The 25,656-nt window shown below is 42.4% G+C and overlaps 1 protein-coding gene across 2 annotated transcripts in view; it reads left to right on the top strand.

Moving 5' to 3' along the window:
- The window catches only part of didum (dilute class unconventional myosin), a 78,277-nt gene that overhangs the window by 20,068 nt on the left and 32,553 nt on the right, over positions 1-25,656 (top strand). For both annotated transcript variants that reach the window (XM_084605968.1, XM_084605969.1), the window contains exons 12-20: positions 1,225-1,365; positions 3,382-3,588; positions 8,221-8,352; positions 8,917-9,101; positions 12,387-12,498; positions 13,965-14,176; positions 16,815-17,004; positions 17,707-17,913; positions 22,084-22,296. In XM_084605968.1, the coding sequence (XP_084462094.1) occupies positions 1,225-1,365; positions 3,382-3,588; positions 8,221-8,352; positions 8,917-9,101; positions 12,387-12,498; positions 13,965-14,176; positions 16,815-17,004; positions 17,707-17,913; positions 22,084-22,296 (1,599 nt within the window). The remainder of the gene's footprint in view (positions 1-1,224; positions 1,366-3,381; positions 3,589-8,220; positions 8,353-8,916; positions 9,102-12,386; positions 12,499-13,964; positions 14,177-16,814; positions 17,005-17,706; positions 17,914-22,083; positions 22,297-25,656) is intronic.

Raw genomic sequence — 25,656 nt, 5'->3', positions numbered from 1 at the left:
CATTTGTCACAGTGTTGAAATGGGTCTGCGAGCCATGGTCTCGCCCGACGAGTGACAAATCCAGTCTTTCTAAAAATATTGGTTTATTACAGATAAAATAAAAAGCATTCAGTAAAAAGAAAGAGCATTGAGTGCCATTGCTCTGGAAACATGCTGTCGAAGAGTGCGAAAATGGACCACCAAGAATAAAACAGAACGGGGGTCAGGGCTTTACCGTGGCAAGACAAAACATACTGGGTGCGAATAGGGCGAGTGCTAGGGCGAGCACTAGGGCCAAGGCGCCAATGGTGGTGCAAGAAACATTGCTCCTTGCGTTGCAGCAACTCACGCAAATACGCCTAAGCCATTCCTGCAGGCACTGCTTCTCTCTTCGACTGGCAAGTCTTCATTCCTGGCGTCCATGTACATCCCGCTGGCCCGTGATGCTCACTCGCCACCCCTCGCTGGCCTCCAGCCATGCAAAAGCCATGTGCTTTGCTTTTGACGCGCTTATCTACACTCGCCTCCACTCCGATAACGTGCCGTTCCATCGAACGGGCAGTTCACTCATGCGCACTTGCACTGCCCGCGCAAACACCAACACAAATGGGAAAAAGCGCGTGGTTTGAAAACGGCACAAGGGCCGAGGGGCCCCACAGTGCTAAAAAAATTGTGCAGCAGCAATTTTTTGACACATATCTTATCGGTAATGGTAACACATGACATCTTATCTGTAATGGTAACGAATGCAAAAAAATTAAATGCATGTGTGGTGACCAGAGGGGATATACTGCTTTAGACTCCTTTCTTTCAGGAGCTATGTAAACAGTTCATCTTGCTTATTTTAGGCCTTTCAAAGCTTCGTGCATGCAATACAAGCAAAAGAAAATACTTCCGATAGCCACACTTGCGCTTGTGTGAATTATGGAGGCATCCACCTGAAAAGCAGTCTTCCATATTCATTTCTCAAGCCTGTCCTGAGATGGTTCTGTGTAGCTTGTCAAAAAGGATTGGGTATATAAGCTGTAGCCATTCGTTGCTCATTGCATTCTCGTTACATTAAAAAAACAGTGGCAGCTAGCACAGAACAAGCTAGCCTCCGCTTGTAACGCCATATCCGAAGAGGCCGGTATATGTTCCTCCGTCGAAAACACTACGGGGTTGCAAGAGCAGCATACTTGTACGTTTAGCTGAGAGAATAAAAGCGGTGTCCATGTCCAAATATGTGTTTTCATTTCATTTCAGCATGTCTTCAAGCTGGAGCAGGAGGAGTATGTGAGGGAGCAGATAGAGTGGAAGTTCATTGACTTCTATGACAACCAGCCCTGCATTGATCTCATTGAAAGCAAGCTGGGCATCCTGGACCTGTTAGATGAAGAATGTCGGGTGAGGGCATGCCTCTTTTGGTGAAAAGGTCTAATTGCTGTATTTTAAATTCTCTCAGTCCTCAAAATTACTTGAGTTTTATACTTAGCTATTGAAGTTGAAGCAACTTGTGCACATCTTTGTGGCTTTAAAGTATCATTACAACTGCATGCTGTATTGCTGAAGGAATCTGTAATACAGTTGGACCCAACCGTATCGAGCTGGAAGGGGATTGCAAGATATTTCAATATATCGATAATTAAATATATGAAGCGTGCCAGCAGATGAGCTCCTCTGTAACACAGAAATGTGAATATGATGCATTCGTGCCGGGCACGCGCTTACTATCGTGATATGCTGCCTGTCGGTATGCTGGCAGTACGCTGCTCATCTCGATGTGCATGCACGTGCACCCACGCACCGAGCAGCGCTTTGTGCCAGGCATTGAAAATAGGGTGCCTCCTCAAGTGCTATTCTATAGGCCAGACCGCAGAGTCTGAGCTTGTGTCCTGCACAGCTCGCGTCTAGTGCTGTGTGGCCTTAGTGCCATTGGAGTTGGGGTTCACATCAAAGCTGTAGCGGGCAGTGCATTGGGAAAAGCCACTGCCAGTCATAAGAGGTGTATTTATGTTACTGGTGCACTAAAAACTGAATAACAACTTGAGTACAGTATTTCTGCTTCTCCTTCGGCAGCAAAGCATGTCACGCAACGGCCGCCATAATGGTGTGTGCTTTCTCTGCCCTTGTGAACAAGTGCCAATCTCTTTTTAGGCCTGCTGTGTGAACACTGGAAAGGTGCAAGAGCTAGACAAATCAGCTGCTGAAGATGAACAAAATTGGTCTTAACCGAAACAGACAATATGCGCTAGTTCAGTTGTTCCTTTCAGCAGTCTTGTAACAGTAGATGACAGAGAGGACTGACATTGTGGATATAAACTGTTCATGATGCTTGGAAAACCCGGTTTCTCAGGCTGCTAGTGTAGCTGGCTGCAAAGCAATGGAGGCGAAATGAAAGTGGCTCCCTTTTGATAGAGATGAAACGAAAAAGGCACCCATGTGTTGTACAATGTCAGCGCATGTTAAAGATCTCCAGGTGGTTTAAATTAATCAGGAGTTCTCCATTACTTCGTCGCTTATAGCGTAAGTAGTTGTAGGATGTTGAACACCTTACAACATACCATGCTAAAAACAGTTGTGTTCCTCGAGCTGTTAACTGATTTACCTGGCTCTGTCCTTTCTCACTGTTTGCACAGCAAACATAAAGAAGATTAGCACTTGTTTTATATGCACGGAGGAGGCCCATACCACTATTAATTTAATAGGATGTGCTTTTGTGCTCTTTTTGGTACTGTCACATCTAATGGGAGGGGTTCCTGTACTGAGCTTAGGAGACAAGGCAACATGCCATTGTGAGGGAAAAATTACAGGCATGACTTTGGCAGGCAGTGGTTGGCAGGTGACATGGCCAGGCACTGATGGGGCAGCGGGCTGTACTTTTGTTATGAGAACACATGATATGATTGTGTGAGCAGGAGCTGTCAACTTTGGTTGCAACCTTGAGATAGGAATCAAACCTAGCATGTGCTACCCCTAGGCCATGTACGCACATTTGTGCGGCCAATTTTGAGCAGGGCTTTATGTCTATGTCGTATGATCTTTCACATAATTTGGCAACTTATAACTGCATGTGCTGCCAGCATGGGCTACATATTTCATGTGATTTGTCGATTGAGACAGGCCCATTCAAATCAAACCAAACCCTGGAAAGCTAGGATAAACCATGCAAAACCAAAACCAGGGCTAACCATGCAAGTGCAGGATTATTTGTGATTAATGTCAAACTTAACTGCCCAGTCATTTTTGCTGCCTTCTAGTGTGTACAAGCTAATGAAAGTTATAGTTTCTTTAAAAGTACCACATCTGTCAATATAAAATAATAGCATGAAAATCTAGGGCAACTAGGATTTTTTCTCGGCATTCCTGTAAATGCACCTTTACAGCATGGCAAGTGCAATTGCTGTGGGCCTTTCCTTCCAGGTCCCCAAGGGAAGTGATAGATCGTGGTGTGGAAAGTTGTTTGAAAAGTGCAAGCAGTGGAAGCATTTTGAGAAGCCCCGCCTGTCCAACACTGCCTTCATCATCCACCACTTTGCGGATGATGTCACTTATGAGTCAAATGGGTTTCTCGAGAAGAACAGGGACACCGTGCTGGAAGAACATATCAACATTCTCAAGGCTAGTCAGGTGGGAGTGATCAGCTCTTTGCTTCCTTTGCCTTTGCTGTACTTTTTTTTATTTTATTTACATTTCTTAGCATATTTCGCTTGCTATGTTTAGTGAAATTTATTTTGTAAAATTAGCACGTTGCTTTTTGTTCATGCAAATATTAATTCTGCCATGGTGGCTCAGCCATTGTGGTGTTCAGCTGCTTAGCCTAAGGTCATTGTGTTAAAATTAATTGCCTCTTTTAGTTATAGAACAACTAGCATAGTTTTTGGTATATGCAGTCGTTTCTCATTAATATGATCCTCGATAATATGCGTGACTCGAATTGTGTTTTTCTGGGAACCAAACATTTTCACTGCATTTGCGCCTCGTTAATATTGAACTTTCTGTCTGGACAGTGAACAGGGTAGAAATGGGGAGAGCCTATTGAGGCCCATATATTTTGTCGCCCTAATATGGATTATGGACAGTGATGAAAACAAGATCTCTACTTCCCCAACATGTTCTATTATGCTGAATGCCAAAAGAATGCAGCGGAAGAGGGGATGATGGCCCTTCTCTTCATGGTTTAATGATTTATGGTGGAAAATTACCAAATCAGTGCCACTTACCATTTGGAATATTGCATGAATAACTCTGGAGAAAACTGTCTGCAGTTTGTGCTTCGTAAAAAGCCGAATTTATCTGCTGTCAGCCGACATGCACAGAAGCAGATCTACTCATGGCATGGTATTTTTAAAATATAATTTTCCCTGCAGTTCATAATTATGAATGGCTTGTTTTATAGAAAAAACTGCTCGGGAACCAAAGTGTCCATAATAATGAGTCTCAACTGTAGTCTGCGCCCAGTGTGTTTTCTGCAGGTTTCAATTTTAACTGAATCTTTTTAGCAAGAGTGTTTACACCCTGCCCATCAGCTGTAGGGGCCAGGTGTAGTAGTATGACTGGGCTGTCACAGCAAAGCAAGTTGGTCGTTTCTGAGTTGAAATAGCGCTCACCATTGTCTTCTGTATCCTAGCTTTTACCCTCTTCATTAGGTGCATATGTCCAACACATGATTTAAGCAACACAGTTAACAATAACTCGACGTGATTCTACTGTTGCTTGCATGCTTCTGCTTAGCTTCTTTGTATTTGTAGTGAACAAAACTAGGGCCAGTAAACACTCGCGGAACCACTCAGCCACGTGGTGGCAATTGAAGCGCACCGCACAGCTAGTGCAAAAGTTCATGGAGGAGTGTTAGCAGCATTTTAGGCTATATATATTGTAGCGTGTGCAACAGCATCGAGAGTCTCGTGCGCGGACTTGAAGAAATGGCCCTGTGGCGTTCGATTAGAAAAGGCTAAAGTTGGCTGCTGTCTCTCGGTGCTCTGGACCTGCTCTCCTGTGCGGCCTGCTAGATCAACCCCCCATTAAAAGCCAACCTTCTGGTTATGGGCTTAAACGGCTACGTGACAATATCGTGCAAATATTGAAAAAAGAAAAAAATGATAGCTCACACTTATAGACAAAAAATAAAGCTGAAACGTCAGCTTTTAGATATTATGTAACATGTTGACTGCATATAGGAAATTAAGGTGATATTTCGCTAACCATAAGCAAACGTGGATTTTTTTTTTTCTGAGACGGCTATGTTGTCATATTTGGTCATGTTTTTACTCGGGCAATTTCTGTTCATGGCTGATTTTGACATTGGAATTTTGCCAAGTTTGCATGCTTTATGAGTAAAACAGACAGGTTGGATCCTTAGCTCTTTTAAACTCTGGCATGCTTGTATACAGTCCCAGAATCTGTTTGGATATGGTGCCAGTGCATTGGTTATCTGGCTATGCGGTTTAGTGTATGAAAGCTGCCTTAGTGCACTTGCCTGAAACTCTATTGACTGCTAGGATCGGATAAGGTGGTTAGGAGGGAAAAAGACACAGTATAGCAGCATGAGATGAGTTTTCAGTGCTGTCTATGTATCGGCTAGTGCCATTTTTTTGCACGTGAAAAGATAAAGTGGAATTTAGTCGCAGTATCATTGTTGCTTATTTTGTTCGTAATGCTGCAGAACCACACATTTCTGGTACTTGGTACGCTTCCTTTGATTATGCAACAATGCCTGTTCAAGGAAGTGCTGCGCTTAAACACACAAATATGTGGTCAGGTAGTGGCAGTGATATAAAAGTTGCCTTATTATTAGGAATGTGGCAATGTTCGAAATTTTGAATATGAATTGAATATGTTTGTTATTCGATTCGATTCGTATTCGTAATCAGAAAATTGATACTCTGGATAACCGAATATCCGAAAATTACCATATACGTTGAAAAGTCACCGCAGTTTCCCCCACCCCGCACTGAGCGTTCCACTGCAATGCTTTACTACATGGACTGTGCAGTGAAGCATCCTAAAAACGCGACCGGACCGTTTTGGGAAGGGAGCCTTCCCATAAGTGTGCGCAAAGTGAACCACTTGACGAAACTGGAAAGAAATGACGTTTTTACTTCGGTTTCATATCAAATGCAGACATTTATTGTGCAGGTGTTCATCAGATTAAAGTACTCTAATGCAAACAGATATTGGCAGTTTTTTCAGGCTCACTCAATGATTTGAGCTTTGAATTAATTGGGACATTTTTTCTGGTCCCTTGAAGGCTGAGTTAATGAGAGTTTATTGTGTGCAGCACTGATATGACCCGATTTCTGCCTGATTTCCTGCAGGTCCTTCCTGTGCGAAAAACTGATACATGGAATCCTGTATAATATTTATACTGAATATTTCAGTAGGGTATAGGCACTTCTGTGCAGTTCATTTGCAGTTTTATTTTATTTCGGAGTGCCATGTGAATTCTGAAATAAACAAGACGAACGGTGTTTGCTATTTTTTTTCTTTTTTTACTGATCAGATATTCAATATTCAAGGCATTTCTTTTTTGTCTCTATTCACGTTCGATTAATATTAAAAAATCTCAATATTTGCACACCTCTGCTTATTATGATTTGGCTATTTTTAAAAAGGCAACTGGAATGGCTGCAGCCAATTTCTACTATTGTGTGCAGTTCTTCTTCAAAATGCTATATTTACACAGTTGTAAGTCTACAATTTTAAGGAACGGGGAGAGTGGTAGAGCAAATATGAAATTGGAATCAAGCCATAGCATCTCAGATAGTGTCTCGTTTCTTGCTTTATTGGCGGTGCCATGCTTTGGTTTCGATCATAAGTCAAGCCCCCACTCATTTAATATTTTGAAATTTAAAAAACTGGTTTACTAACAGCTATACAGTCGAACCCAGATATATCGAACTTGAAGGGGATCGCGAAACGAAATAGTTCGATATATCGATAATTCGATATACAGAAATCGGCCTGTGACGGCACTTACGATGCGAAAAAACGACATTGTATTTGCTGCGTAATCAACCCACTCACATAATGAACCCACGCTCCACTTTTGCACCGAGAATTTGAGAAAAAAAAACAAAAAAAAAAAAAAAAAAAAAAAAACAAATGCTTTAAGGCCAGCTCATTCACATGCAAGCGATTGAGCGATCTCAGCTATTAGCGGCAGCGACGGAGCGAAAAATTTCAAACTTGTTGGAACTGCGTCCGTCTCGCTGCTCGAGCCACCGCGGCAGCTTAAAACAAGGTTTCTGTGTCGCTGCGGCAGAAATCGCGAGCGTTTTCGCTTGCATGTCGATGGCGCCCGTCACTCCGTCTCGGTCGCCTCATCCACAGCTCATTTCTTGGCAGCGTGCCAAGATGCTGCGCAGCGATAACATCGCGGCGCGTTTATCTTGTGATAGCTCCTGCGGCGGCGGGGAGCGAACTTGGCAGAGTGCCCATGATGGCTTGATTGCACAAGCCTGGTTAGATTTATCACGCCGCGGGCGTCATGATCGCAGCAGCTGACCGCGTGCTTTCGTTGATTCATGCAAGGATAAAGACTTCCGCAAAAAAAAAAAAAGAAGAAAGAAACCCTGCCGCTTCTTAACGTCCCAACAGCACAATGATTAGAAAGGATGACTCGCAAAAAAAAAAAAGAGAGAGAGGTGCCGCTTTTTAACGTCCACAGGCGCCATAGCCACATCAGCCGCCGCGCGCAGAGGGTTCGCAACATACGCTGGAGAAAGCGTCCGACGCCTGTCAGAAAACGGGCTGAGCTGGCTTGGCGCATGCATAGCGCATGCTGAAGGAGAGAGATAGCTCGGCAAAAGGATGGGCACACCAACGCACATGGCTTGCAAATGTCATGTGTTGGCACGCGGGAAACGATAACTGCAGATGCGCGCGCCTTTGGGGAATGGGCGCGGCGCTGCCCAGACCAGTTGTCGCTGAACTGTCCCCTCTCATTCCTTCCGCGCGTGGCTTGAAAACGTCACGTGGCAAACGGCCAAGGGTGATGCGATCATCTTTGGGGAAGGCACACTTTCCAGTGCGTGGTGCGGAGTTCGATATATCGAACGACCGGTGAAATTAAGTTCGATATATGACGCGGCTTTCCTATACTTTTACATGAGATTTTCAAGGGGATATTCCGTGAGTTCGATATAACCAAAATTCTATATATCCGGGTTCGATATAACCGGGTTCGACTGTATAAATATGTTACCTAATCACGGTGCTGGTTGTTATCATACACTTATACTGTGTGTATTTCTTCTGCAGTATGAGCTGGTCGCAGAGCTATTTGAAGATGAGCAGTCGTCGAACAAGAGGCTGAAACCAGTGGCCAAAGTTGGGGCTGCACAGCCTGCTGCATCTTCAAAGAAGCAACACAAGAAAACAGTGGGATCACAGGTGACTCTGCAGTTCGCACAGGGCAAAAGGTTTTAAAGAATTTGTTTACTGATACTACTGTCGAGAAGCCGCTTTGCTCACCTCAGCTTGCAAATTCAGAGTTATGCTCAGCATGCAACATTTGACAGAATGTCATGCATGTATTGACATGTTTGAATTTAGAAAGAAAAAAAAAATGAACTCTTTGCTACATGCATCATCGGCTGAAAGAAACGAAAACCTAAGAAAAGCATCAGGATGTTAGGATGGAGTGTTTAATTATGTTGAATTTATTATTTAATTATATGCAAGGCATGATCTAGCGAAAATTGCAAATATCTCGTATGTGATAAAGGTTGCCTTGCTGTGACAAATATACATTAAACACGTGTGTCTTTCTGAATTTGTACTCAGTGCTGGCAAGTCATTAACATATGTTGTAAAGGAGTTGATGCTGTAAACCTATCTGCATGGTGGGTCTATAACTGCAGCCTTGCCACACTCCTTCTGGAAAGCTTGTGCAAAGATTGTGTAGGATGCTGTGCTGTTGCTGCTTTTAGTGCTGAGTTTGTTTCTCCTTGGCAGTTTCGTGACTCTCTTGGCTTGCTAATGAGCACCTTGAATGCCACGACACCCCACTATGTCCGTTGCATCAAGCCAAATGACCAGAAGGCAGCATTCAGTTTTGACACTAAGCGAGCGGTCCAGCAGCTGAGGGCATGTGGCGTTTTGGAAACAGTCCGGATCAGTGCAGCTGGCTACCCATCAAGGTGAGCAGTCTTCTGCTCAGAGAGCCACTTGATATGGTAGAGTTGGGCAGTCGTAAAACTTGGCCTAAGAATCCTTTGGAAGTTTATTAGGAAAGAGCTTTTAGGGCAGTTATCAAGTGTGGCATTTGAACTGTTTGGCAGTCTCAAAATGCAATACGGTAGTACCTCGACGAGATGAATCTCACAGGGTCGCGAAAAAGTTTGTATCATCCGAACATTCGTATCATCAAAACGAAAGAAAATATGTATGCAGAAGCTTAAGAAAGGCAGTTGCACAGATCTGTTTATGTCCGAGAAGGTTTATTATGGTCGCATGGTCACAGTGCCACTCGCGGTGCATGCAGCACAACAGGCGATTGCGACGTCAGCGACGTGTTGGGCCGCGTGCCTCCGTATACCTCTCGCAGCGCGTACAGCACGACAAGAGGTGGTGAAGTGCCAGCCGCGCGGTGCCTCATATGATGACTATCTCGCATACAGACAGCGCGACCTAGTGGTCGCGAAGTCTACGATGTGTGGCTCACGCGTGCTCGCCACGTGCACCGCCGGTTACTCCTCACAGCTGCGCGCTGCTGCAGACTTTTTTCGGCATGGAAAACGATCGTGTTGCCAGCGATGTGCGGTCCACCCACCTCTGCGTACTTCTCGCAGCGTGTACAGCACGACAGTAGATGCGGACATGCGCGGCGCCGCAAACTGCTTGTGGATCGCTATCGCGGAGCCAGCGATGTGTGACCTGAGCACGCCCACCTTTGCCAACTGCTGTGGTTGCAACGTCTGCTGTTTGTGGGTCACGCGACGCTGAAAGCTTTTCAGACAAACAATTGAGACGTTGGCGAGGTGCGGGCCATGCGTCACCGCAAACTGCTCGCGCTGCATACATACAGCGCGGCTGGCAATCGCAGAGTCAGTGATGTGCGAGCAGTGCGTAGTGCTCCAGGTTGTGTTCACAGTTCGCATGTTTGTATCATCCGTAGTGCCATGGGAGAGTGTTTGGAACATCTGAAATTTTGCTCATTGTACGCGGTGCACTCCGGCCGGGGAATATCGCGAATTCGTATCAACTGGATTCGTATCACTGGGATTTTACTATATGTTCCCTTTTGGACCTGTTTTGTTACAAAAAGAATTTTGTTGAGCTAACACGTCAAGAATGTTTTTTTGAATATTTCATGGATTCCACTTAAATATGAACCACTTTATATATGTCTCATAAACTTCGTGATCCTCTATAGTGTTATTCTAAGTGCTGTGTATTCTAGTGTATATGTTGCCATTTTAAAAAAATATATATTTTGTTGGTGCCTCGTATGCAACGGAGCAACTTGATGTCCAAAAAAATGATATACTATTACATGGCACCCTTTACTATATTGAGTTAAAAAAAAGAATTGGGTAAAAGATGAAAAGCATTATCTTTAAGTTAGGAATAAAATTTTGGCGCAACTGGACTGAATGCAGCAGAGGCATAAAGTGCACTGAGCAAACATTTTAGTTATTCTCTTGGAAATTGTAATTTTAATGTCACATCCATTTGACTTAGCATGTTATGGGTTTGTTCTGGCCAACATAACACCGCATGTGATGCAAAGGAGCTATGAGGTGGAATTCATGTGGAGTGCCATTGAGCGTGCGCTGGAGAGGGAAAATCAGGCAGCAGGAGCCCGACATGACTGAATAAGTTACCCAGTACTGGTTCAAAACCACAGAGGTGTACCAATTGATGAATCAACAAAAATGACAAACCATGGAAAGAGGGCTTTGTGGCCAGAGCTGGAATGTTGTCTGCAACAAGAATTTTTTTTTTTGTCACACACTCACAGTGGGATCCTCGGCACACTTTTATAGCTTTTACTGAATGTATAAGCTTGTCTTTTGCGCCAGTGCAACAACTTTGAAAAAAAGGAAGGTTCTCAGCACAAGTAGGGAATGCCAATGCATACTTTTAAAAATGTGATGATTGCATTTCCTTCAGCAGCTTCCCTGAGGGCATTTTAATTTGCAATATATTCTGCCTGATTTTCTTGACCCCCGAGGCAGGTGGTGTTGTAAGTGTAGTGTCTCACAGTAACGACATCCAGTTCTTTTCTATTTCCGTTGTCTCAACCGCATCAGAGTTTAAAAAAGTTAAGGTTTTTGCAGAAGGCCATGGTTCAGGTATACAACTGATATAACTGTCATTATATATAGCATTAGCATTTAAACCAACATACTAGTGGGACAAGTTCATTTTTACATGCTTTGTATTTGTAGGAATTGACTGTGTGTTGTATAATGCATGCCTGTTGGGCTTGGATTAAGGGGACATGCACCTTGAAAACTGTTTTATTAATGTACTAGGTGATTAAAAATTGCACCAGTTATGGAACTTGGATCCTCCTTTCTGAATCGGTGTTTAGTTTTGAGATGGCTTGGTGGTTTCATGTTCTAAATGCTATGCATCAGCTAAGAGCAGTGCATGCTTGTGCAGCTGTTGGACATGGCAGTAAGCATGACAAAGCATGGCTTCTCATCTCTAACACTCCATTGTGCATACAACTAAGCAAAATAATCCACCACATTGAAACCGTTTTATATCGAGTGCACTATTCTTTGGGTGAGTGTGGCCTAAATATTTAAAAAAATTGAGTTTTAAAAATATCATTGGTTGCATAAAAATTTAGATAGTTGCATTCTGTGATTCTAATTGTGCATGCAAAGTTTGATTTTGATATGACTAAAATAAATGCCTGAAATGTTTACAAAAACCATGTTTGGCTGGTGGCTGTGAGAGGTGCAGATTCAGCTATATGATACATCAAATCATGGCGTCACCCACCATCAGGCTTGGCCTTTGCTTTTTCTCCCAAAGGCCAGCTTCGCCTTCCTTACACTCCCAAGAAATAATCGCAAAAAAAAAAAGAACCACTTTAACTGCCAAAACTGAGCTTTTTCACTAGAGCTTTTTTATAACTCTCAATAGCATTTTATTTTTTTCAATTCCTTATTTTGGGCCAGTAATAATAATTTGCTCACAGAAAAAGGATAGGCGCAATATCTGTCGCACTTGTGTCCATGTTTCTGTGGACACCTGAACCGTGCAGGGAGGAATGGGAGGAAGGTCTGCTAAGCGTCCTTTGATTCCCTAATCCTTGTGACATCTTGAAAACAGTATGAACACTTCTTTTGTGGTTTGGTTTGGTTTGTGGGGTTTAACGTCCCAAAGCAACTTCTTTTGTGGGAACTTGAGTTACCTTGCTAGCAGCAGCTAGTTATTCTTTGGTTCATTGTGTGTTCCTTACGTAGGTGGGGCTACCAAGAGTTCCTGAGCAGATACAGAGTGCTCACTTGTGCTCGAGATATTGACAGGAGTGACCTCAAGGTTACCTGTAGGAAGATCTTGGAGAAAGTCATAAAGGTACTCTTTAGGATGTGTCCTTGGAGCACATCGTGCTTCTTTACCTGGTCTTGTCCTTTGTTCTAAACAGTTTTCCACTGAATATATAATAGTACTCTTGAGACATTTTGAACTGCAGTTAGGAATCAACTGCAGAACTCATCCTTTTGTGAAAAATGACTATTCCTGTTCATATTTGAGCAACTGTATGTGTTGGTTTGTCAACTCGCGAGCATCATGCCTTCCATGCAAATTAATTTCTGGGCCCACCCTGATGATCCCATTTTGCATGGCGCAGAAGGTAGTCTCCTTTACCAATAAGTCTTTAATAAAGAAAGTGTGCTTTTAAATCTTGCCCAGTAATTCCAAAATTATAGTGAAGGCCTTGAAATAGTAAATAAAATTAATGTTTGGTCTTGAATGAAGGCAGCTTTTATGGCATTGCTCTCCTAGAAGCCTAAATCACTTAATTCTTTTCTAGTGTGCTGATATTCATTTGTTTTAACAACATGAATCTCTCAGCCAGTAATTTCACTTGGGGCAATTATCTTATTCTAGAAGGTTTGAAATTGTCTAGGAAGCTGAGACTCATATTTCAGGTTTGAATTATTGTCTTGTTCTTGAAATGCAGACAAAAATTATACATCGCTGTACATTGTGTAGTAAACTGTGGTTCAATAGTAGTATTCACTGATGATGAGTTATTTAGTGGGGACACTGGTCTTTAACGAATTCACAGTTATGAAATTTTCAGGAAGCATGTATTTTTATATGCTGATTCTAAGTGAGCCATATGATTTTCTATAAAGTACTTTCTTGAACACTTACCTAATCTGTTTGTGCAAGGTTTTTTTTCTCCAAGAGGTTTTAAGGAATTTTGCTGCTGGGAACATGCTAAACGGCATGCTCCTGGTTTCTGTTGACATCAAGGAATGTGGTAAGGGTAAAATTATCATGGTATGTGTCATAAACGTTATTGTAAAGGGTTTTAGATCATTATCCTGTAACTAGGGCCCACAGTGATGGTACAGTGTTTGAACCCAGGGATGTGGGTTCAATCCTAGCTGCAGGAGCCGCTTTTCGATGGAGGTGAAAAGCAAGGCACCCATCATATTCAGATATGTGGCGCAAAAAACACAAACACCAACTAGCCCCTCAAGCCGTTATTTCAAGGCACCCATGTGCATACTTTGCAAAGTCAAAGATCTAAACCCCAGATTGTCGAAATTTACGGAGTCCTCCACTACAGCATTCCTCACAGCCAGTCTTTTTGGAATGTTAAACCATATAAACCAGACCGCTAGCATAAATTGGGGGATCAAGCCTTTTCTGTTCAATCGTTGGACTGTTTGCTTTTAGTTCTGCGCGCTTCATTTGATTTCTTTGTTTTTTCTAAACAATCCATGAGGCATTCTTAGCTTTTGCTTGTTGTGTCTAGCTGCCTTGTAAACAGCTGATGTGCCTCTCCGCTCTTCTGGTCTTTGCAGGAAGAAGACAAGTTTCAGTTTGGCAAGACCAAGATTTTCTTTCGGGCAGGTCAAGTGGCTTACCTGGAGAAGCTCCGAGCAGAGAAGCACAGGGCGTGTGCCCTGATGATTCAGAAGCACATCAGGGGCTACCTGCAGTTCAGGCGTTACAGGCAGATTCTCAACACAGCCCGAGGACTTCAGAAATATGGCCGAGGAATGCTGGCACGCAAGTGAGTCTTCTCTTTCAATCTTATTTTAAGGCTTCTTGCCTTTGGCTTCCTGTATATTAGTCGGATCTTGCATGAGAGTCTCTATTTGTGCCTTAAGATGTGAACTGTGTGACAGCAGGGATTGTTCGCAGCTCTCAAACGTTTCAACTACCAGTAGTGTAGCGAGTGGACCATAACTCTATCTCCTGGTACCATAGATTTACATGGTCATCTCCTGGGAGCCTGACAGCAGTGAGAATTTAATTAGGTTTTACTATAGTGTCGAAATGGAAGTTTGCTGAAAAGTGCTGCAAGTCGGCACCAGGTCAGTCTTTACAATAAGAATTGCTGCACAGATATGCATATTGGCCATTTAAAACCAGCGTAGTTAAACCTTGAACCTTGAGCGCACTATTATGTGATGCTTTAAAGAGATGAAGTCGATTCAGTAGCTTTTCTGTGCATGCTTGCTTTGAGCATACAGTGTACCAGTAATAAGGGAGTGACTGCGCTTGGTTGGATGCCAGTGAGTAATTATTCCCTTATTACAAGACTACTGTACCTTGGGGGATTCCCCCAAATATTCGATCAACAGTGTACCAGTATATGACTAGCTTTGAGGCGTGCATGGCCACCAATTTTATTCCTTAAAAGCAAAATAGAAGAGGGTACAATCTACAATGCTTGAATACATTGCAAAATACTTTATGAAAGAATCGTGCAAAAAGTAACCAGCCTGAGCTGGTTACTTTTTTGTCACACAAAATGTAAAGGTTTTGGCTGAACTATTTTCCCATGCCAGTTACAACAAATCCCAGCTGGCTGAGCTAGCATAATTAGTCATTGCAACTCAGTGATGTCTAATAATGCCTAACATATTGCACAGTCTGCCATTATGACATACAGCTGTTAATGGTATTATATCTAAATTGTCACGTGTATTGTAAGAGGAGAACACCGCAGGATGACGATCAATAAAACCACTCTCATCCACCACAGACGACTCTGCCACACAAGGCGTTTGCATACAGAAGTGCAGGCTTTTCAGTACTCACTGTAAAAACAATGACCAGAGCTTGCCTGCTACAGAGCAGTGATAGTCAGCATGATGACCTCAAGAGCCTCCCAGTATGGGGAGATAGAAAATATGACTGCATTTCGTTATCAGTTCCTATCACTGTCATTTTTTTTTGTATGCCATGGCAGTCATTATTAAAAAAAGTGGCAATCTCTGGTGAGGCTGCCGCTTTATTGATGACTTGGCTATACTTCATGCGGTGCCTGTCACTGCCGTTGGGGCATATGCAGAAAGCGACGAGACTTGGCAATAGAGCGGTGCGCTATCAGTGTTGCTCTGTTGCTGCAGCCTTATCATTCAGTCAACCATTAGGGAAGTATAAAGTGTCCCTTTTTTTAAGATTAAACAGCATGAAGTGCAATAAAAGCACTGATGAAAACTCTCCAGGTAATGCACTGAATTTCTAAGGAACACAGCGCAGTGCAAAGACTTACAAGAAGTGACTTATTCCACTTCATAATAGAAACCAGCCAAAAGACGATAAAAAGAAAAAAGGATGCACACAGGACAGGAAAGGATGCCAAGTTGACAGCCTTGCTGAACTTTATTCCACTTCTTTTGATAATAATTAACAATATCTAGCCACAATTGCCTTTCTTGTCTTTTGTTATCCTACCAAACTTACACTGAACTGTCGCGATGCTCTCATATGAAGGCTCAGACAAAGCGAGCGTCTGCAGGTCCTTCACTCAAACCACGCTAGAAAAACAAACAACACTCATAAAAAAGCCAGAACTATTATTACCTACCTTCAAAGCCTTCTACAGGGTCTTGAATATTTGGGGGCTGGTATTTAAAAAATTCCTATGCAAAATCTACTACCCCATTCGAGCTGAAATAACGTTCACAAAGTAGCAAAATATAGTCTACGTTATCTGATAAGTAATTCAACATCGACACTTGCCCAGATTTCCCGAAATCGAGAAAAAACTGCTCTCGGTGGCGTGCACAATTTTCGAAGAAGAGAGTCGAAAAGCTATTTTGACATGATACGTCATCTGTCGAGCAGTGATACAAGTTTTATCCCGGCCGTTGGCGCGCTTGCCTTGCTGCTCGATAGATGACACACCATGTCAAAATAGCTTTTCGACTCTCTTCTGCGAAAATTGTGCACGCCTCCGAGAGCAGTTTTTTCTCGATTTCAGAAAATCTAGGCAAGTACCGATGTTGAATCACTTATCAGGTAACGTAGACGATATTTTGCTACTTGGTGAACGTTATTTCAGCTCGAATGGGGTAGTAGATTTTGCATAGGAATTTTTTAAATCCCAGCTCCCAAATATTCAAGACCCTGTATATTATGAGTCTCTTCCGCATGATGGGCGAAATTTTTTGTAAACCCAGTACCTGAACAACATGACGAGTAAAATTCGCGCGACATGTCACTATACCTTAACTTATTTACTTAACTTAACTTACTTACTTAGCACTTAACTGACTCAGCAGCAAGTCTTGTTAAAGCTGCTTCTCTGCTGACTCCTACATAAAAGGGTCCTTCTATTTTTTTTGCTTTCTTACTTATTTTAAATTATTTGTGTAGTGTGTCCTTGATGTGTCTGTTCATACTCCCGCTGTAAACAGGCATGCACATTTCCTGCGCTGCACCAAGGCAGCCACTGTCATCCAGAAGCACGTGCGGGGGTTCCTGGCACGGCAACGCTACAAGCGCATCAGGCTTATGGTGCTGCAGCTCCAGTGCCGCATTCGAGGCATGTACGCCCGTCAGCGATATGTCGAGCTCCAGAGAAATGCAGCTGCAGTTGTCATCCAGGCAAGTTCGGCAAGCACAATGCATGCTCTGGTGTACTGATAGTACTGTGCATACAATGGGCTCTCATTAATTTGAATTTGCCTATTTTGAGCATTTAGTTTATTGAGACTTATGCTGTGTTCCTATCAGCATCAAGTATATTAAGATGCTTCCATCTCCTACTTAACTCTACATAATTCAAACTGGTTTTCAGTTCCTTTTTGTTTGATTCATCGAGAATTGACTGTTTTGGGATCTTCATTCAGCTGGCGTTTCCTGAAACCATGAGCATTGAGTGTGATGAAGTGCAAGTTTTGTAGAGTGGAGCCTCAATGAAACTTAAGAAAACTTGTTGGTAAATCTTAAGATGTGTAATCAGGGGTGAGCAAAGTTCTGATTGGAGTAATGGACAGTGTTCTTTGAAATGCCGAGTGGAAACTAGATGTGCTGAAGGGGTTGGAGTGCACTTGTACGTGTACCAATTTCATCATCTGTATGTAGCCCTATTTAGTTTCTTTGATTAGTGTCCAGTGATGCTCAGCTACTTATGACAAAATTTTAAGATGCCATGCCCAATGTTAAGCTACGCATCTGTCTTTTGGCAAAGAGTTAGATGAATGGTCTTTTGTGTGTTGCTTTCAATTTGACTAATGCTACATGCGGTTTGAGATTAAGGTTCACATACACACACACTAGTAAACACAGGCATTTTTCCCCTTGCAGAAAAATGTGCGCTGCTGGATTGCCAGGCGCAAGTACCAGCGCAATGTGACCTGTGTTGTGGTGGCCCAGTCAGCAGTGCGCCGCTGGCTTGCCAAGAAGGAGCTGCGCAAGCTTAAAATCGAGGCAAAGTCTGTGGAGCACGTCAAGAAGCTCAACAAGGGGCTTGAGAAGAAGATCATTTCTCTGCAACAGAAAATCGAAGAGCTGGTCAGTTTATATTGCAGTCTGTATCTTATCGCTACATCTGGCTATTACAGTTTTTATGTTTTGAAAATTTGTCCAACTCCTTTCAAAGTTTATTTCAGAATAGCAATCTCAGTTTTTTGTTTTTGTCAAAATTATCTTCGAAAAATGAATTGCAGACATTTTTTCGGTACTTTAATGTGAGAGTGCTGTGTGCTCAAAAGTCTCGCAGCACTATTCTGAGCGCGAATAGGTTACCACGCAGGAATCAATGCAAAAAGAGTAGTACTTGAAACTGTGATTGTGTAAGGAATTACTATTGTAGAGTGTAGTAAATAAAATTAGGCTGTGGACGGAAATACCAGTGAAAGTCTTGTTTTAGAAACTAGCTTGACGTGTTATATCTGCATTCTCAAAAAACCAGTTTGCCAGTTAGGGTGAGGCATCCCGCGCTGTATGGTAATGGCAGTGATGAGACTCTCTCATTTGTCGCAGTAGCCAAAACATAATTTTCTTTTTGTGGGATTTATGCATAGTTCAGTGTCATTGTTCTACATGCAGTTATTAAGGTGAGATTATGATCTTTAAAAATGTCTAATGGTTAACAAGGGCACAACTATGAAATCTTCAGGGAAAATGTGCTTTTATGTGCCAATTTTAATGATTTAATTTCACGTAAAATTCCGGAGTTACCACTAAAGAAACAAAAATATTTCTATTTCGGTTTCCGAAATCACAGCTTCAGTACCTAACCAAAGTTCTTTTGACAGGCACGATGAGATTTTTGCCCTTATTGCCGGACAAAACCTGTGACATGTATTTCTGCAAGCTCTCTGGAGCAAAAATTCTTGAAAGCTAATCGCAAAAACTTGAATAACACATTGCATAAATGTTCAAAGAATTGTTTACGTGAAATAAATAACATGTTTGGAGCCTGCATACAAAAATAAATATCCTTGAAGATTTCGCAATACTAACTACATTAAATGTAATTCTTTAAAGCTCGTATTTCTCCTTAAATCTAGTTAGCCGACTAACTGCTCAAATAGGGGGATGATAATGGACAGTTTTTGCTACTAGGCAGAAAGGAGGCAGTGTTTCTTGGTTTTATCGGTTGTTTATCAGTTAAAATAGAAAAGTCCAACCTCTTGTCACAGGGTTCTTTAATGAATGCATTGTTACTGCCTTCTCTGACGGTCTTGTTTGATTGTCTTGTTCAGTTGCCTTCCTTTCTTTTTTTGTGTCTTAAAACACACTGCCTGCTGAAATTCAAGTGCATTGCCCTATGCCATGCTTTTGCGTAGCCTGCAGTGTGGGGCAAAAAAAATGAAATTTTGCAGTTTGCAAAGTGTCTTTTTGGCATGCAGATGCATGGTAGAATTGATAATACATTCAAATCTCGATATAACGAATCCTGCAGGGCCGCAGAAAATAATTTGTTATTTTGAAATATCGTTATGGAAAACTCTACGATTATAAGCCAGTGGTCAAACTTAGGTATGAAAATGACTTACCTTGGCAGTAGGCGCATGTATAGACAAGCAAGACCTCAAATAAGAAAGTTACACTAACTTCGAAGCTGATTTATTGGAAGAAATCAATTATTTTCTTCTGCCGCTTGCAGCAAACACGACCACACACAACATTACACTATTACAGCATATACACCTTCCACTTTGCGCAACATCTCATCGGGTGCGTGATTGCACAGAGCGATGAAAGTATGGACTTTGTCCATGTGAAAAAAAAGACCATCAGAGTTCAATATGGCCTCATCTTCAGTGCTCCCTGAAGTTTTAAAATCTTGTCTCTGTCTTTCAAAATGATCGCGGAGGTAGATGGGGCAATGCTTTTGCTGTCTGCAGAGGCCGATTCGCTTTTTCCCTTCGCCAATTTCTGGCAGTGAAAGCTGCGTTCCTTTCTTCTTGGCACTTTGCTGACTGCAATCATCATCACATCTTGCCCAAACTTTTCAAAAAGATATTCCGCGACACAAAAATAAAAATCCCGTACGCGTGAATGGCATGAACGACCAACCGGCGAACGACACACAACTCAGGAAGAAAAAGGCAGGCAGCTAGGCCAGGTACCTACTGCATATTACATTTAGGTGCTGGCACTAGATATGCTAATGGTGGTAGCTACAGCTCACGGACTATACGACACGTAGAAATGGCAGTTTCTGTTTCACGCGAAAGTTGCGAGCTGCAGCGCAGTTAATTTTAGCCAAATTCATAATACTGAAGTTCCTAGATTATATAAGAAAAATAAAATATGTACGCTATTTTGAAATTCGTAGTTCTAAAATAGTTTTACGTTGGAAACATAGGAAATCTACTGGGGATTCTTAAAAATTTGTTAATTTGAAAAATGCATTAATTTGGTGTTCGTAGCAATGAGATTTCATTGTATCGTGTAAACACAAAGGATTTAGCCTATGCGGCATGTACTGCACCGGTGTTATACATAGCACATGGGATTTAAAAGGACTTGATGTGAAATCTGTGCACTTTGCAGTTGATCTGGGAAAATTAAGAGCCTATGAATATGAAAGCTGCATTGGCTATGAACCTAAATTTGTGTATCAGAGCAGGGAATGTGTTGGAAAAGAGCACAATTTTTGCTGATGTTCACTTAGAGCGCAGCAACTCAGTGCAGTGGTAAATTAGGGTCAGTGCATAATTTGCTTTGTTTGGGTGTGCAGTACTTCATGCGCTGTCTCTTAAACGCTAGATGACTATATTATGTGCATACAATTTAGATGTCGCCAGTATGACACACTAAGGGGGTGGATGTCTGCTGGTTTGCACAAAGCAGTGCTAGTCCAGCATATTTTCGTGATCTACCATAAATAGCGTAAATTTCAATAAAGGAAGTAGCCTAATTGGCATTTGCCAAAGTGCAGCTAGTGTGCTACAGAGAGCAGATGTAAAGCTTTCTCAGGAACCTCATAGTTGAAGCAATAAAAAAAGTATGGCTTGCACTATTAGCAGTCATTGTAATAGAGTGAAAGCTTGTCAATTCGAATCTCGATAATTCGAATTTTCGAATAATTCGAACTACACTACTTGGTCCGGCCAAGCTTCGTAGAGATCTGTGCACACAAAAGCCCATTAATTGGAATGTGAGCCGGTTCTGCTACGGATAATTCAAACTATGTGCTTCCGCGTCTGGGCGACTTGGTGCACAGCACGTGGCAAAAAAAAAAAACTCGGTGAGAGACTGACATAGAGGCTGCGCACGTCCAAATTGGGGACACACTATGAAACCAGGTAAAACCATGCATTGTATGGGTAGGGGTTGGCACCTCGGTGGCGGTTGCCTACTATCTCTTTTGCGCAACCTCCGAAACTAAATAAACCATATACTTTTTAATTTGAGCCCTGTTAATTTGGAAATACGAATAGCACTGTCGGCGTGGTCCCAGGCAACGCCCATGAAAGGCTATGACCTCAGACAAATGTTACAGGTTACGCAGGAAGAACAATTTTTTTTCTGCGAGAGTCGTCCATCCTCCAACGAAAGCACGGGAGCCAGCTGCGATCTTGACACCAGCTTTTAGCATCGTTCGCTTCAAAAGGCATTTGTTACTATCGCCTGCAGCAGTAGACAATGCCCACCCCACTCACCCGTGGTATGATCAAGCGAACGTATTGAAAGCGAGGCTTGCACAACTGGACAAGCGCTGGCACTCTGCCAAGTTCACTTCCCCCCTTTGCTAGAGCTAACGTCAAAAGGTAAACACACCGCGATGTTATCGGGATGTTATCTCTACGCAGCGTCTTGGTGCACTGCCAAGAATTGTGTTGTGACCGTGATGGTGCGAAACGAGGGACGTGCTAACGACTGACGCCTTTTTTTTTTTTTTTCAAATTCTTAGGCAAAAATTAGGGGTGGGTTGGTTTATTATGTGAGTGGGTTCGTTATGTGAGTAAGTATGATAAATTTACCGTAGTGCAAATGATTCGTGTCAGTTTTCGAACATTGGATAATTCGAACTTTCGAACTTTGTGTTCTGTTCTCACAGTGAAAAACGTATCATCAAAAGTCACACCATTGTATTTGTAGCACTACAAACCGAGGACACATTGCTGAAGTACTAGTAACAAACGTAGTATGAGATCTAGAACACACCTAAAACATTGACCTTATGCAGTGATGATGGATACCTCATGTCATGCATGCTGCGTGCAGGTCAAGGACAACAAGTCTCTGCGATCCCAGGGTGAGGACATGCGTGGCCTTCAGGAGAAGGTCGAGCAGGCCAAGAACCTCGAGAATCTGCTGCGTGTTTCCAATGACAAATTGGCCGCTCTGGAAGAGACGCTGGCCTCTGTCCAGGTGAAGCTCCGGGAGGTGGCCTGTGAGAAGGAGGAGCTGCTTACCAAGAACACTGCACTCAGCCAGGTGAGCACATGCAGTAGTGGCTGCCTACTTTAGGCATGTAGAAGTCATTTTGAGAGATAGCTGTACAGATTAAACACTTGTGATACCCTTGATGGTAAATATTTTGCCCCTACTGGGTTTGAATTTTATCACTGGGAGCCCATCAATCATTTTACAGGCAACCTGCTTGCATTCAGTATTTTGAACATTAACACATAATTCTTTCAGACACTGCACATATCTATATTGTACACTGTTTTACTTGCTTTTTTCGCTTGTTTCTACATGTAAATATTTGTAATTGTGTGACTGTTTGTCTCCCATGCCAAACAGGGGTAGGAACCTCGTCAAGCTGCTGCGTTAGTAACCCTTTGTTCCAACCCTAGAAGTTATTTTTCCGTTTTATCAGGATAAAAAATGCTGAATAAAGTTGATTCGATTTGACTTGATCAATGGCAGTCCTTAAACAGGGGCCAGTGATGGTACTCATGTCAGAGATGGGAACTTTATTTCATTTGATGCTGGTTTTTAGAGTCTGTGTACTGAGGTGTGCAGATATTCGAAAATTTGAATATAAATCGAATATGTGTTATTTGATTCGTATTCGAGACACTGATATTCGGAATGTTCGAATTAAAAAATACCGATTATGCCGAAACTCTTTTGAATTCATCTGTTTTACTCCACTGCACGCTTTACTGCAATGCTTGACAGCTGGATTATGCAGCGAAGCATCCTCAAGATGCGACGGGGTCGTTTTGTGAACGTGGGCCTTCCCTTTTGGGAAGAGGGCCTTACCGACATTGTCTGCAAAGCAAAGCACTTCACGGAAGCGGGAAAAAACGTCTTTTTTATTTTAGTTTTATCTGAAATTTAGGCAACCATCATGCAGGTGTTCATAACGTGAAATTTACTGTGCTGAAAACTGTTTTCGGAAATTTTTTTCAGGCCCATTCGATAGCTCGAGCTTTTGATTAATTTGGGCTTTTCTTTTTCTGGTCCCTTGAAGGCTGAGTTAACTAGAGTTTACTGTATTTAGAAGCAATTTGAAAGCTTCCCTCATTTTATGCATGTTATGGGGGCGAATTCTCGCAAGAATGCACCACAGGGGGGCTAGACGCTACAGTCGCCTTCTAGCCCCGACATGCAGCCCTAATAGACAGAGCTATGACTCCCAACCCGCGGTGCTAGAAGTCGCTACTGCGGCGGGTTCGAGCCAGAGGGGACAGACACCGAGTTACGTACTCAGTTTATTGTGCTCGAGTAACGGCAGGAAAAATGCACTCAAATATAACCGGCGTGTAGCGAGCGAACACCGCGTACAGGAGTGAAATAAAACCACCTAAGGGGGAAGCACGCACAAGGAGGTGAGAGGTAGTCTGCTCACCTGCACGGCTTCGTGCTCACGGCCCGCGGCGGTAAGTGCGTGCTGAACCGGGAGCAGAGGGTGAAGGCGGTGGTCTTTCCCACGAAAAAGGCTGAACCCTGCGCGTGCACGCTCAACCGTCAAAATACGGCGAAAGAGTTGCGACAGACGCGCTTCTCACATCTACTCAGGGAGAGGAGGTTTCCCGGGCAGGCCGGGAGGAGAGAAGGAAACCCGTGCGGTGTCGCCGCGGGAGCCTGGGAGGATGGGAGGGTGGCCAGTGTGCCTTCTCCTCGCGGTCGTCCCCAAGAGCGCGCGTAATCACGCGTGTTAACTACGCGCGGCCCTTTATAATGGGGCAGCGGATTATGAATCCCCACAAGGTCTTTCCTACACAAACAGTGGTATATGGAGTCCTGTATGAAATATATACGGATTCTTTCAGTAGGGTATACACTTCTGTAAGATTCTGATTGAATTTTATTTGCAGATACCATGTGAATTCTGCAATAAACAAGGTTAACAATGTTTGCTATTTTTATTTATTAAATTACTTTAATTGATCAGATACATATTCGAAGGAATTCTTTTTTTCATTAATCAAATTCGATATGTACTTGAAAATTTCAATATTCGCATACCCCTACTATGAACTATTACAGTAAATAACTGTTAATTTAACTTCATGGGATCGGAAAGAAAGAAAGAAGTTCAAATAATCTGACGTTCAAATTATTGAATAGTAAAAAAAAAACTGACTAGAAGCACTTATATTATGGTAAATACATAGTGAAAAATTGAACAATGGTTTCCCTCTTCTTTAGACAAAAATAGTTAAAAATTACTGTCTCGCATTTCCATCAATGGTCATTGCATACACAGCCTTGAGAACGTCAAAGTAGGACTGCTAAAAAAAAATGCGTGAATAACTCTCAGTGCTGCCAATGAATGTGCAAAATTCCGCTCAATTTTGATTGGTTAGCTTGTTGATTTGTGGCCGGTAACTGCCCACTTAATGCACCACAAGCATTAAAAGCAATTGTTTTAGTTTTTGACAACCACTCATTATAAAAATGCTTTTAAATATTTTTTTTACTACGTATTTTTGAGTAATGTTTTACTATGAAACAAATTAAGATCTGGGGATCACAAAAAGAAAATGAATTGAATAACATGGTGGGAAATGCCAGTGGCACTTTATTCTTACACTTTTCACACATTTCAGGTAAGGCTATGTACTGGCATACCCAAATTTTTCTTTGTTTAGTAAATGCTAGATAATTCTGTCAGAACTTGCAGGTAAAGGAACAGTTTACATGGGTTAGGGCACTCAATTGCTGATCCCGAGGGTGCGGGTTCAGTCCCGGAGCCAGGTTTCTTCCTGGCCGCAGTGGCCACGTTTTAATGAAAGCGCTGGAGCCAGCCATTGGTAATAGCTATACTACTTTCTAAAATTTTAAAACTCGACTTTCTTTGGCACTGTGGCTCAACGAATTTCATCCACCATGTGCCCTTTTTGAAAACTGCACCCTTCAAATTGACGTCCGTCACTACAAGTCACTATGGAGGCTACCTGCCATGCAATCTGTTGGGCTCTGCCTATGTAGCAGTGCTCACCGCTGCTCACTCCTTCAGCCTACCCAAGAGAGAGACCATATTACAGGGGGGCCGCACATTGGCATGTAATTATTTGTGTCGCTTCCCACTAAAAGGACGCATTTTCTAAAAAAAAAAAAAGAACAGTGCATTAGACGAAATTGTTGGACCATAATGCTGAGGGAAGTTGCGTTTTCAAAATTTTAGAAAGCAATTCGGATATTACTAACAGCCAGCTACAAGTCTCCAGTTATAAAGCTGCAAAATGTTATAGTTAAAATGTTAAATATTCGAATTTAGTTAACCAGTTCATTACTTAGCATAATGCACGGGTTTTCTGATGTCAGCCGACATTGGTGTCGCAGCGCCAATGAAGTCATGAGTATCATAAAGTAATTATTTTCGTACAGCTTGTACCA

The sequence above is a fragment of the Amblyomma maculatum genome, chromosome 6 (assembly GCF_055883805.1).
Source record: "Amblyomma maculatum isolate TAMU_Amacu chromosome 6, ASM5588380v1, whole genome shotgun sequence".
Taxonomy (NCBI): domain Eukaryota; kingdom Metazoa; phylum Arthropoda; class Arachnida; order Ixodida; family Ixodidae; genus Amblyomma; species Amblyomma maculatum.
The sequence above is the reverse complement of the archived record's forward strand: the minus strand, read 5'-3'. Positions and strand labels throughout refer to the sequence as shown.